The sequence below is a fragment of the Hemicordylus capensis genome, chromosome 10, assembly GCF_027244095.1.
Source record: "Hemicordylus capensis ecotype Gifberg chromosome 10, rHemCap1.1.pri, whole genome shotgun sequence".
NCBI classification, from domain to species: Eukaryota; Metazoa; Chordata; class Lepidosauria; order Squamata; family Cordylidae; genus Hemicordylus; species Hemicordylus capensis.
Window position 1 is genome coordinate 11,897,172 of NC_069666.1, and position 14,864 is coordinate 11,912,035.

General features: G+C 43.5%; 1 protein-coding gene across 1 annotated transcript in view; it reads left to right on the forward strand.

Annotated features, from left to right (window-relative positions):
- Positions 1-2,154: 2,154 nt before the first annotated feature.
- The window catches only part of LOC128335146 (NAD(P) transhydrogenase, mitochondrial-like), a 74,397-nt gene continuing 61,687 nt past the window's right edge, over positions 2,155-14,864 (forward strand). The window contains exons 1-2 of the mRNA XM_053273039.1: positions 2,155-2,426; positions 4,789-4,974. Of these exons, the coding sequence (XP_053129014.1) occupies positions 4,836-4,974 (139 nt within the window). The 5' untranslated portion in view covers positions 2,155-2,426; positions 4,789-4,835. The remainder of the gene's footprint in view (positions 2,427-4,788; positions 4,975-14,864) is intronic.

The window sequence follows — 14,864 nt, forward strand, 5'->3', positions numbered from 1 at the left end:
GTAAACCACATTGAAAACTTTTGCTGAAAAGTGGTCTGTAAATATTAGTGGAGTAGCCATCTTGGGGGGCCGTCTGGCTATTGGCATGACATTGCCACTGTGCCCACGGGTTGCAGGGACAGATATGCTTCTGCAAGTCCTCTGTATAGGATCCTTTGCTATCTGTGTGCAAAAAAATCCAGTGTGAATTTCTGGGTAGGGAAGGGAAAGCAATGAATCTGCTCTTGGTTCCCATGTGTGACAGGTTCCCATAAGGAGCTACATACAGAGAACATGTTTTTTTCCATAAACCATGGGACAAACCACTTGCTATGCTAATGGTAGTATTAAGAGGCCTGTTTAACACCAGAAATGCCTCTTCTTTAACAAAAAGGAGCCGTGAGGCGCCTGACCCAGATTGGGTGCACAGGGAGACGTGCAAACGGAAGAGGGGTGTGAGGAGTTAAAGTATTAAAGTAAAGTAAACATTAAAGTCCTCACACAGTAGAGTATGCTCTGGTGGTGGTAAAGATGTTTAGCCCAAGAGATTCCCCGGAGACATTAGGTTGCGTTCAAAAAACAAATAAATATTTATTAAGAAACGAAAACATCACTGACTGAGAGAAAGCCCATTGAACGACATACTCAAACAGGCACTAACCTTCAACAACTGGCACACAGTTCTTACTCTTAACTGACCAAGACAGACCTATTAACATCGCCTCATGCCTCAAGCGACCAAAAGAGGTTACTGTGGTGCTTAGCGCAATGCTTTGAAATTCTCACTTCCAACACTCACCCCCTGCACTGTTTTCACCAAAAACTGCCCTCAATTACTCTTTCCCTCTTAAATGCCTATTTTCTGCAAAATAGATACTCTGAGGGCAAATAGCTTGAAGGGAGTAATTCTTGGCGGGGAAATTGTGCGGGAGGAAAGGGATAACCCCCGCTGCCCATGAACCACAGTCCTGTTCTCCCCCACCCCACTCCCGATTCCTGAAGGATAACTGGTTTCTTCCCTTCCATTTCTTGTGGTGTGTCGTTAAAAACAAATTGGTGAGAGTGAAGGGGATGAGGGAGCAGGAAATCATGTTGCCTTTTCACCTCAGGACTGAACAACCAGGACTACCTCCCCCCACCCACCCCAACCACGCACATAGAACTGGAGGTCATTTAAAGACTAGAGTCATTAACTGAGAGGGAGTGTCGTGTAGTGGACAGAGCATTGAAAAGCGCACTGGGAACAGGTTCAAATTCCTGCTGGACCATGACACTCACTGACAGGCCGTAGGCCAATCACCATCTCACTCAGCCTAACTTCTATTTCATAGGCGTCTTGTGAGGATAAAGAGAGAAATAATACCACACACACCACCCTGAGCTCCTTGGGGGGAAGGAAGGATTAAAATGTAATGATTAACAATTAACATGGATTAAACATACAATAAGGCTGAAAAGGGATTTGGATGGGAAGGCTGTTATCGCTTAGTGCTCAGTCCTTTATCCAGAATGAGTTCTTCTGTTTGGCAGGTAAAGGTAGCCTGTGACAGGGGGACAGAATTTGTATCATAATTATTTAATATATGTTTTAAACTTGGAAATTCAATCATATATGATGCATACCTACATTATCATAAATAAATACCTTCCAAGTATCTTTGTATGCTCAAGCTTAATGCACAGAGTAATGTTGTTTTGTTTTGTTGATGCATTTATTTCTTTATTTATCCATCCAGATATCTGTGTATACTCAAGTTTAATGCATAGAGTAATGTTACTTATTTATACATTTATTTATTCAGTTTACATATTGCTCCAGAAGACAGCTCTCTGAGCGGTCAAATTGACTAGTCAATTTATGACATGTAATTGTTTAATTCTGTATATGCTTTGTTGATTTTGTCATACGTGTGTGTGTGGGGTTTTTTTTGTGTCATTTGGCTTGTATAAGTTGTAAAATTCTGGACTGGACTGATTATTCCATTTATTATAGTAAATATTGCTGTTGTTTTCACATTTCAGTGTTTCAGCCTCAGGTGCCAAAACATCACAGAGTTGGCCATCCTTGCCTCTGCTCCTTTCTTGGCTGGATGATACAAACCTTTTCATGTAACTCCGATACATGAGCCTTCCAAAGGCCTAGTCCTTCACGTAACGTGAGGTGGGCTGCACTCTCCGGTCGTAGCAAGGAGACTCGGAAATGTCAGCCCTATGGGCAGCCTTCCAGCAGGTCCTGGTGTGTGTTGCTGCGAAAGACTCCATGCCGTCAGTGCCAAGAGGAATGTGCCTTTGAGGTCACGTGGAGCCTATTTATAGACCACACAACCGCCCTCCTCCCTCGGCCAGCAAGCTGCTAATGTGAAGGTCACAAAACAGGCAGTCCCCCTGGGCTGCCCCTTTTGTATTTCATGGGGGACAGAGCAAGCTTCTAAGGACACCAATCCCAGGTTAGTCCCTCACTTTAGCTTTCCTTCAGTGTGTGTGTTGTGCACCATCATTATCTCTCTAACCCTGATAGACCTTTTTCTGAAGTGTGCCAGGAAACCTTGCCCCATCTCTTATTTTCAGAGGCCCATGGCCTTGTGTCAGGCCATGGGCACGTAAAGAGGGCTAAAATAAATAGCCCCCTCAAAGTATACATCTCCCCCACCCCATTTTGGAGAAAAATGAAGCCTGCTATGAAAGAAGTCTCCATCTATGGGGAAACGGAATCAAGATTCTTCCTGTCCTTAAAGGAGACATGCCACGTGTGAGCAGGGCTTAATTCATCTTGGGGGTCTGTTACTAATGCTAGCTCCTGGAATATGTAACAAGGGAGTGGTGGTGTTTGTGATAGAATGCTCTTCTTATAGGGAACAGTCCTTGAACCCAGATCGATTTATGCAAGGCTGTATGTATTCTGTGATTATTCTGTAGATGCTTGACACGGTATATAATTCAGCATCTTGAGAATTCCAGCTTTCATTTTTTTAAATGTCATGAGTTTCTAGCTCCTATAGCAGCAAAAGTAAGTTTGAAAAGATGTGAGCAATGCTTGCTGAAATCTCAAAAGCCAGAGTGGAGCAGAGCAGGATTTCCAGATGACAGGGTGGGTGAAACTTCAGTTGTACACATAGTTGCTCCTGTGATTAACAGAAACAACAGAATGAACTAGGCAACACCCTTAATTATTAAGCTTGCTTAATTTTTGATGCATAACTTCAGTCACAGCAACTACGATATTTTAAGAGGCTTAATAGGCAAATGAATCTGCCCTCTTGCGGTGTATGTGAAATCTGTGCATCAGCCAATTCTTTTACTCATAACCTGTTCTTGCAAAGTTATATTTCTAAGACATAGGAAGAAGTCTAGAACTGGCCTTTTCATGAATGTGTGACAAAGGGCATTTCTAGGATATCCTTGTATCTGTGCTTGAATTATGGGATAAGGAAGGTCATTAGAGCCTCAGTCACCTTAGCTACTGATTTTCAAAGGTTGCAGAGGGGCATTATTTCACTAAAATGAGGCAGAGGGGTATTTTGAATTTTATTAAATGCACCTTACCTTTCCTCCCACAATTTGGGCACTGCCATATATAGAAGTGAAGATGTTCCCATTTTTAATCTGATATAAGAAAGCGATCTCTAGCTGGCGGACATGGTGCACCTGGCCTACTTTTCTCTAGCTTCTGAAAGCCCTTCCAATTGATGTGGGGAAAGTTTTTCAATAGAGAGGTGTCCATCGAGAACTGTGGTGGGCATGGAGCAGGTGTGTTCCTGTGTGGGTCTGGGCCGCCCTCTCTATGATTTTGGTTGCAGAAACCCTGGTTATGGTGGTGTCTGCATTCAGACATAACACTGCCTCTCTAAACCTCATGTTGGTGGTGACCCTCACTACAAACTGAAGGTTAAAAATGGAGTTTGGAAAGGGAAACCGCAGGTTGCTTTGGGCATGAAGCCATGGTTTTATGTGTTCGGACATACAGGAATTCCAACTCCCGATCCATTTAACTCTGGTTTGGTGTTTGCGAATGGGGCCATATACTCCACAGATGTTCTACTCCAAATGTAAAAATGTTAAATGTACTCCAAATGTGCATGTACCCCATGGTGCAGGTCATGTGCATCTATGACATCAATACACCATCATTTGGACTGGAATAATTTTTTAAGCTGGGATCTTGTTTTGCCAGCTAGATTTGCCAGCTTCTATTAGTAAAAATTTCTCCTCATCAGAGTTGTATTTTACTCATGTGTCAACTGAAAATTCAGACACTTGTCCAAGGCTAAGAAAAATTAAGATAATAAAAACAATCCAAAGCAAACCGCAGCACTCTTGTTTGGTATGGGTAGATCATTTTTTGCATTCTATGGTTTTGTGCTGTAAAAGTTTCCACATTTTGATAGTCTGAAGAAAATTGAATAACAATGCTGACCTTTAGAATTAAAATCCAGGACTGTTTAACTGTAAGCCATTTGACCAATTTGTTTGTGCTTTGGAATATGGCTCAATTCAGGCTGCAGATGGCTTGGCAGAGTCCAAGAAACTCACCAGATTTCAGTTCCACATTAATCACCCTTTCAGACAAAGTGCTGTCAGAAAATCTTGGCTTATCTTCTCCACTAGCCATTCCGAAGAAGGCTCTGGGAGATTCCAGCTGAGATATCTGGGAGAAGGCTCATCATTTGTCAACTCTCTGTGCCCTCTGCTTCAGAAATCAAACATATTTGCAGAGTGACGCTCAAGCATTTATGACTTCGTAGTTCTGCAGTATAATGTGAATGCAATACACTGACCAACTAGATCTTAATAAAAGCTTTATACCTACAGGGCACTGGACCAACATCAAAAAGCTCTTTGTTCTCAGAACTACAAAGATGGCAAGCTTGGTGCGATGTGCTAGCAGTTGTTCATTGCCTTTCCTTCTTACAATTAACGCAAGGTCATTACAGTCATCAGCTGGACAACGCTCTTTTAAAACGTTCCCTACTTTATGGAGTGAACAGGCGACAAAAGGTACAGTGTGTACTTTGGCTGGCTGGAAACACTTTTCTCATATGGGTCTGAGGCGCTATTTTACCCTTCTTGCCACCCTTAAATGGCATCCTTTATAAAAAATATTGATGCAGAAGCATGTCTCCCTGAAATGGATAGCATGCAGATCCATGAGGCCAAATGCATTGCTTAAAAAGCAACGCCCTCATGAGGCAAGGTGAGGCAGCTGCCTCAGGTGGCAGATTACTGGGGCACCAGCATGGTGGCAAAATGCCTACCCCCCCCCCCCCCGAGCAGGAGTGTAGCTAGGGCAGGGCAGCCCATGTCCGCCCCTCTCCCTGGCAGCCCCTCAGAGTGAAGGAGATATTGAAGAAAATAGGGAGGGGTGGCGCTGGGGGCCCTGGGTTCTTTGAACCCATCCACTCAATTAGAGTGATGCAATCCTGCATCAGAGCAGCTCTTTGTGATCAATCTGACCCTTGCCAACTTTGCAAGGAGCACATCTCTTCACACTCCTTGCAGTCCTTGCAAGAAGCATGTGGCGAGAAGAGGCTGTCAGCAGCCTTCCCTCCTTCCTGCTGCCCATGCCACTTTCAAAGCTTATCAGGGTTGTTAAGGCAAGGCAGCATTTTGTGCTTTGCCTGAGACACTGCAGGATCTTGGGTTGCCCCTGTCTTGACGATACTTAGCTTGGGGAAGGGACCATCCCTGGTGGGCAATGTAGGCAGACTCCTACAGGAGAAAAGAGGGGGTTTTCTTTTCCGTTCTGCAGTCATATGGCGCTGCTTTATACTGAGTCAGACTGCTGGTCCATTTAGCCCAGCATTGTGGGTTAGGCTAGCCTGGCACCAATCCTGCAGGGCTGGAACTAGTGCTGTTCCCACCTCTTTGGTGTCTGACTCCAAGTGGCTACTGTGAGCAGGAGCTGCGATAGGCTGTGCCAAGACAGTCACCCAGGGGCGTAACTATAATAGGACAAGGGGAGACAGTTGTCTGGGGGCCCACTGCCTTTGGGGGGGGCCCAGAGGCAAGTCACATGACTGACTCCCCCAGCTGAGCATCCGCCCAGGCTTCCTTCAGTTGTATTCATCCTCCAAAATTGATGTGAGTGTTAAGACCTGGAGCTACCAGAATAGCATGTCTTTCTCTAGTACCATGCAATGACTTGCATCATCCACAATTTACAAAACCTTTGCAAAAATTTAGAATGATGTTCTATTCTATTGTGGCACATAGGTGTTTACACACACACACACACACACACACACACACACACACGTGTGTAAATGTTACTCTGCTTTTTGTTACCGCTATTCAGCCTCAGCTGAACTTCAGTGAGGGGGGGCATTTTAAAATCTTGTCTCTGGGCCCACTCCAACCTTGCTACGCCCCTGCAGTCACCTCCTCACAGCCACCATCTTGAATACCCATATTTGCCTCTGGATGTAGTGCAGCTTTTTTAAAAATTGCCTCCTCCATGAAGAATGATAGTTGCTATTTCACACTGCCATTTTTAAAATAATCACCGTGGGCTGATCCTGTGCTTCGGGTAGTTATGGGTATTCAAGACAGTTCCTACCAGGAGGCAGCTGTGCATCAGCGCTACTGCTGCCACCAACACAGGTGATGGTGGAAATAAAGTTAAAAGTAACAGGAAGCAAGTCTTATTACCCGTTCTGTTTCTGCAACAAATCTGGGCGGTGACATCTAGGAATCGGGCTTTTACTTTAATGACATCAAAACTGTGAAAGCTGCTCCTTGAATAGTTCAGGAAAGGTACCTCTTTGATGATGTTTTGGAAGGGATGTACCTCTTCCTTCCTCTTTTGGCTGAGAATATGATGTTTATGTAGCTGAGACTGTAAGATATTCCCATCAGGGGATGGAGCCGCTCTGGGAAGAGCATATAAGTTCCAAGTTCCCTCCTTGGCATCTCCAGGACAGGGCTGAGAGAGATTCCTGCCTGCAACCTTGGAGAAGCTGCTGCTAGTCTGTGAAGACAATACTGAGGTAGATAGACCAATGGTCTGACTCAGTATATGGCAGCTTCCTGTGTTCCTGTTACAAAGCCTCAAATTGTTGGTACCAGTTTTCTTTCCAGGGATGCTTTGATGCACTAATCCACTATTAGGATATCAAGAATTCAGTTTACTTTTAAATGTTATTTACTGGAGAATGTGGAAAAAGAATGTTCATCTCAGTTACCTAGGTATCAATAAGAGTTACTCCAAGATTAAATGAAAACTATGTACAAGAATGCATGTGATTTAGCAGTTCTCCTGTACAGTCTTAGTGAGTGGGGTTTCTTTGCAACATAATCGGGGGGGTTTAAACACCACATTCCTCAAATAGCTTCCTAGGTAATGTTTTCCCCATCTATTAAATTATTGCTAGTTGCTTGCTTGGTTGCAATATTTCTTAAAATATCCAGATGAAGGACCATTCTTCAGTGGCAGGTACTACATTTGGTTTCTGGCAGAAGAAGATTTACATGTGGCTAAGAGCAGAATCCTTGTCCTTTAGAAGTCAGCAATAACTCATCACTATAGGTTCAATGGTCCGCTATATGCATGAACTACAGTAGCTGCATTGTTTGAGAACTGGTGTGTGAGTATGTGTACGCATGCAGTGATGTTGTTAAGTCCATACCCTTCTTGATATTTATCAAATCAAATCAAATACACTGCATATTAAATTTACTTATTTATTTACCACACTTGGTCAATAAACTTGACATAAGGGGTTCATTCATTTTGGGGTAGTTTTCTATGTGTGTCATATTTTTATTAATAACAAATATAATAACTGGTGAGGGGCTATATTTGGGGATAAATTGTGTACCAGAGTGCAAGTAAGACAACAAGAACATAGCTGGAAGTACAGTTGTTTGCTTGTTTACGCACCTTTACGCAGCTAGGGATGGAAATCTACTCCAAAATCCGGATCAGGGTTAAACAGGTATTCATGAAATGACCACTGGACGTTTGTACAACGGCATTATTGAAAAGCATCTGTTACAAGAGACAGAAATCCGTATAATATTTAACTGTCCTTTGATTCGCTGTTACAGAAATTGCAAGGAATAGCACAGTAGAATTAGCAGATTAGGGCACTTTCCAGACTAGACCCTGCAACAGGGTCAGGATGCATCTCGGAAGTGTGCTTCCACACTTCCTGCATCCTGACACTGCAGTCCCTATGTGGACAGCAGGGTGCCGTTCACATTTCCAATGCCTTGTTTCAAATTTAATTGCTGCGATATAGAGCTAGGACATCGTACATGCGGCGTAAGAAAATTGCTGTTTTGTCGGGTTGTTAGTTGCTACAAGACTGCTCCCCCTGCTGTTTTCATTCCAAATGTGACTTCCCCGAATGGAGGCATTTTGCTGCTAATGAGCAGCTTTAGGTCTGGCTTCCCAGTTGTCCGTCTATCCCCGATACATTTTAGGGATACACTCCTAGTACAGCAATAGTAGACAACATCTTGGGTTGTGGTGGGGACATTCCACTTGAAGCCTGCTCTTCAAGATTTTAAATGCAGCATTTTAATCTATCTTAAAAAACAAATTAGGGGCCAACTACAGATCACTATTATTATCACAAACTGAACTGGTAAAGAAGAAAAAGAGTGAGTAGAGAGTACCTCCATCAGCTCTGGACACTGTACAGGTTATCAGCCCTGAATCTTATTCAGATGGTATGGCGTGCAATGAAACGTACAAGGGAGACACTGCCAAAATTGACATCAAAGGAAGAATTCATAAGGTTTATTGAGAAGCCGTGTGCTGAGTGTTCTGTTGCCAACTGATACACCAAATCCCATACAAAAGGGTGTTTTCTATAGTTCTGCTTGTAGAAGGTAGGTGAACATTATGAGACACTCATGTCTGCACAGCAGGGTAGGTTGTGTAGAAAGGATGATGCATTTGTTTCTTATGAACAGGGATGTGTGCACTCCAGGCTTAAATAAAATAAAATAAAATAAATAATCTGCAGACAGGCAACCCAGATTCTGCACTAAGAAAAGATTAATTCTTCTATAGGATATAGATTTGCTTTATTTCATACTCCAGCTTCTCACAGACGAAAATAGGAGCAATGGAGCATGCTTACTTAGGAACACAGGAAGCTGCCTTATACCGAGTCAAACCACATCTTGTATCGTCTATGCTGACTGGCAGCAACTTTCCAAGGTTTCAGGCAGGAGTGTCACCCAGCTTCACCTGGAGATGCCAGGGAGTGGACCTGGGACTTGATGTTCTTCCACTGAGCGATGGTCCCATCCTGTACGGGAAATGGCTTGCAGTGCTCATGTGTAGTCTGCCATCCAAATGCAAACCTAGATAGACTCTGCTTAGCAAACAACAACATCAACAAATATTTATATACCGCTTTTCAACAAACGTTTCCAAAGCAGTTTACACAGAGAAATAATAAATAAATGAGATGGCTCCCTGTCCCCAAAGGGCTCACAATCTAAAAAGAAACATGACAGACACCAGCAGCAGTCACTGGGAGTACTGTGCTGGAGTTGGATAGGGCCAGTTACTCTCCCCCTGATCAATAAAGAGAATCACCACATTAAAAAGGTGCCTCTTTGCCCAGTTAGCAAAGGGGACAATCTGCTCTGTACCAGGGGCGTAACTATAATAGGGCAAGGGGAAACAGTTGTCTGGGGGCCCACTGGCTTGGGCCCCCCCTCAGAGGCAGGTCACATGACTGACTCCCTCAGCCGCGCACCCGCCAGGGCTTCCTTCAGTTGTATTCATCCTCCGAAATTGATGTGAGTGTGAAGACCTGGAGCTACCAGAACAGCATGTCTTTCTCTAGTACCATGAAATGACTTGCATTGTCCACAATTTACAAAACCTTTTAAAAATTAATTTAGGAATACACACACACACACACACACACACACACACACACTGCCTTAGGGTTGTCTTTTAACAAAACGCGGTATAGAAATGCAACTATCTATCTATCTATCTATCTATCTATCTATCTATCTATCTATCTATCTATCTATAGTTTTTTGTTACCACTATTCAGTGGTGTGTGTGGTTAAAATCTTGTCTCTGGGCCCACCCCAACCTTGCTAATATTTAATAATCTTTATTACGGTCGTTGACCAGCACAACCAACCTTGCTAAGCCCCTGCTCTGTATCACAACAGACCAGCTCTCCTTCCCTTGTGAAACACCTCTGTTATCATCCTAAGCTCTACTTCCTCTGCTGTGGCAGAGGAACATTGTCCTTTGGTAAATTAGTGTGTGAAATACTACCTTGGGTTCTGTATGGTGCCTTAAAGTAGCGGTTCACAACATTGGGTCCCCAGATGTAATTGGATGACAACTCCCATCATACTGAGCCGCAATAGCCTAAGCATAAGAAAGCCACCATTTTAAACGTCTGCCTCTGTGCCCAGTTAGCAGATGTGAGACTGAGCTCTAATCTGTACAAACGGAAAACTGGCTATACTTTGGCCTTCCAGCACAATCCGTGGTTTGAGCAAAACCAGTATCTTCAGCATCATTTTGGATCTACTCCGTTTGGGCATTTCCTTTTCTGTGTACAACTCAAAACATGTTTAGCAGAGGTACCACCCACCAATAGCTTAAATGGTGTGTTGCCTCCTTTTTGAAATGCTCCTTCCTTTAAAATCTTACGGCATCCTGCACTTGTAGCATACAGGGAGGTCCAGGACTTTTGCCAGTTGATACAACCCCGCCTTGCAGCTCATGCCTGCTTCACCCTGCCTTTGCTCTATTTTATCATTTTCTTCCTTCCTCCAGAGCATAGCAGATACCCACCCGCCAATTCAGGCAGCTCCTTCCTATTCTGTTGCCAGTAGTTCTTCTCCACCTGTAGCTTGCTGTAGAGATTAAAGCCTTTAAAAAAAAAAACATTCTGTTTTTCATCAACAGCCACTTTACATCTCTTGCACCACGTGTGAGAAGGCTGGGAGCCATTACCTCTCAAGGTCAGACCCCAGGGTGTGCCTGCAGATGTTTCCAAATTATCTCTGTGGTGTGAATGAAATCTGTTGATTCTTAGGAAAAGCAAAACAAAATAATGTGATAGATGTTGAGACTGTTCGCACAAATAAGCAAAACTGGGCTAAGGGAGCCAAGCCTGGTTTCGCCACTTGTGTGAACCACTGGGATCGCGCCCAATCCCAGCGGCTACACGGTGGCAAATCCACCTAGGTAGCCACAATCGGCGCACAGGGGATGGGGCTATAGCTCCGTGGTAGAGCATCTGCTTTGCATGTAGAAGGTCCCCGATTCATTCCCTAGCATCACCAGGTAGAGTTGGAAGACACGTCCATCTGAAATCTTGGAGAGCCAGTCAGTGTAGACAATACTGAACTAGATGGACCAGTGGTCTGATTCATTATAATACAGCTTCTTATGTTCCTAACAAAGGCATAACTCCCACCCCTGTTTATTATAAACTCCAGGAGGGAAATTTCCATTGGTGCCAATGGAACCTTCTATGCTGGGGCTTATACAGTAATAGCTAGGGAGATCATGGCATGAGGGGAAAGAGTAAAATGCCCCTCCCCACACAAATTGGTCCTGATTTTGACTGGGCCCCTTCACCACTGCTATTTTCGTTTAGAAGGAAATAGAAGCAGAAATGATGCAGTTAGCATCATATCTGTTTTGACCCTCAGTCTTCTAGGAAGATATCACACTTCGTAGTGCTTTACATATTTCCATTCCCCTTTAAAATGAGCATAGGGGTACACTGGGGATTTGTTTTTGGAACGTAGAATGTCATCCTGAATGTGCACACCAATTTCCATTCTGATATCTTGGTCTTCAAATGACATATTTGCATGCATTGTCTTGTACGTCTTCCTGCTCAACTTTGAAAAGAGACTGAGTTGGTAACTAAACAAGAAATGTAGAATATTGCCCTCATCATGCGTGCTGAATTTCATTCTGTTATTTCAGTGTTCAGAGGTATTATTGCTTTACAAACCAGCTTACAAAAAACAAAATGCCATATGGCTGAGTGAAACCAGAAGTCTGACTTCACCCCCCAAGCTGATTTTTTTCTCGGTGAGGGAAAAGGTAAGGAGACCTTTTCAGACAACCGACAGAAAGGGAAAGGATTAAATAGCCTCACAGCATTGTTCTCCACCTTGGAGTTGGGCTGCCTTCCATTCTAAACAAAATGTCAGGGGAAAGAATCACTGAGCAGCGCATGTAGTTTGAGCCTTACTCTTCTCTTTTGGTTTCAGTCGCTTTCTTCAGTCTCAATGTACGTGTCCCATTTGTGTAAGAATAACCATAAGGAAACAATGGCATGTTAAATATTGGCCCAGTCCGGGTGACACGGGGTCATTCGGCTGGGCCCATTGTTTCATTTATGCTTGCAAGAACAGTAGTTTAGACGTATTTTAGTATGTTCCAGAAAAATGATTGCCTTATGAGATAAAGTAAGCAAAGCAAAAGTCAGCTTGGAGCAGGGTTTAATTGCTAAAGAGCAGAGTGTGGAAATATGCCTGGGTGGATTTGTAGTTGAGAAATATTGGACTAGTCTGTTTATAAACTAACTGATTTTGAGACATGGAGAGAAGATTGCCGCAAATGTCACCGTGACATCCTAATTATACAGATAAAGGGAGACACACTAACATGGACCTTTCTCCTGCATTTAGGAGATGCGTTCTCGGTTAGTCAGTAAGTCAGTAAATTTATTGTTGTAACCACTGGTCATAACATAAAATAACATTTTAAAGCAACATAAAACATAAAATATGTTCTCACTAACTGCGGGGGGATAAAGATATCTCAGAAAAGATATAGTAGAGCTAAGAAGTTAGGGAAAATGAAAACTGAAATGACAAATGAGATCCTATTATATCTTTCCTATGAAGAAAGGCTTAATGTTTTTTGTTTTTTCCAGAAAGGAAAAAGAAGAGGAGATATCAGTAGGAATGCATAACTCAAATAATTAGGAAGGAGACTTTTAGATAATTACTAAAGAAGGTTACATCACTACATTAACTGCTGGATAACATTTTAATTACAATCTTAACCCAGTATTTTCATTTTAACCAATTGCCTGCTAGCTCACCTTTTCAATCAGCGTCCCATAACATGGTGTGCTTTCCTCTTCTTGCTGCAACATGGCAAATCTCTCCAAGTTCTCCTTTTCCTTACTGCCTTTTTGCTTTCCACTCCCAATTATGTTGTCTGTACCACAAGTGTATTTGCACTCTCTCCACCTCTGTTATCTCCCTTTTCTGTTTCCCCATCTCAACAGATTTCCAACTTCCAGCTACCCTATTGCTTTTCTCTCCCTTTTCTGCACCCCATCTCTCAGTTATTTGTTCTTTTTTCACCCCACAGATCACTTGGCACCCTGTATTACCCCCCTTTTTCTCCTTGTGCCCCACAGCATTCTTTCTTTCTCTCAGTGCTACCCAGAGGAGCACCTAGGTAATTTTGGAGCCTGGACGCAAAGACCTTTTGCCACCGCCACCCCTGCCACCAGATATAAGATGCAGTGCACTATATTTTATACCAAAACATGACCAGGGAAAGCTGGAAACTCTTTTTAAAATTATTTTTGTATGTTTAGAAGAGATTCTGAATCAGACTTGCAGAGAGATACCACATTTTGCATGGACTTAAATTTTGCCACTTAAATTAGTGGGCCGCTCAGCATTTGGAGGCCCCCAAGGCCAGCATTTGGAGGACCCCCCAGGTCTGCAGGGGACTGGGCCTCTGCCCAGAAGTCTAGTCAAAAGAGCGCCACTGGTGCTACGACAGATCTCTCTGAACTCCCATCTCACAGTTTCACGCCTTTCCTTCCTTCATTCTCTATTTTTGCTCTGACACTGACAGATACCCGTTATCTTTACACACCCCTTATTTCAGAGACAATGCACACAAGGCTTTCACTCTCCCAGCAATTCACACCAATGAAGGAGACTGGGCTGGCAAGGGAGACAGCCTGCAGAATCTGATGCTGAGCACTGTGTTTCTTGTGGACCTTGTTTCTGAGAGCTGTGTTTCTTGAGGAAGGGTGTGAAGACACCTTCACATGGGCTACTGGAGTAGATTTCTTTCTGAAGCTCCCTATTTTGCTTAGTTGTCACTTATCTTTGTTCTTCTTGTATACTGTATGGCTAATTATGACTATCGGCATTCTTCACAGTATATACACAGCATGTCACTTCAGGAAACTACTGTGTGAGAGAAGAATTTTAATGCTTCGGTTTTGTGGTCCTTATACATGCCAAAAACATTTTGATGCCTGGGAAGGAAAATTCAACTGGAACCTCCCCTGTTATTAATTAAAAATTACTAGGAAATTCTCCCCCACAAGCTGCATGGAAATGAACAACAGCTGTACAGGAGCATGGGACAGGGGAGCATTTAGCACCTCACTGGTGCAACTTTGGTTCATTTCCACAGAGTGTGTGCAAGGGAATGTCCTGCCGAATTATGACTATCAGTCAGATCTATCTCCCATTCTGCCACTGCCTTAGGCAGACAACTGACATTTCCTTATAAAACTATTCTGTGATACAGTTATTTGGGAAAACAATTTACATTTTAAAACTGTGTCTGAAGGGCCTTTCCACACATTGAGGTTGTTCTCCCGTTGAGGTGAGCTCTCCCTTAACCCGGGCACGCTGCTCGTGTGAGAGCTGGGCTGCTTCCAGCCTGGCCACACAAAGAGACAGGTGCCTAGAGGGCGTGTCTCTTGCAGAATCCCCCAATGCATTGTGTGTGTTGTGCAGTGCATTGTGGGATTGCCGGAGGCCAGAACGCAATGTCTCAGCTCTGGAACTCTGGGCTGCAGGCACACAACACGGATCGTCTGGGAGTGCGGCCTGTATTCCCAGCAACTTTGCAGGCATCTTCTGGGGGGAAGGTGAGTTTGACCAGC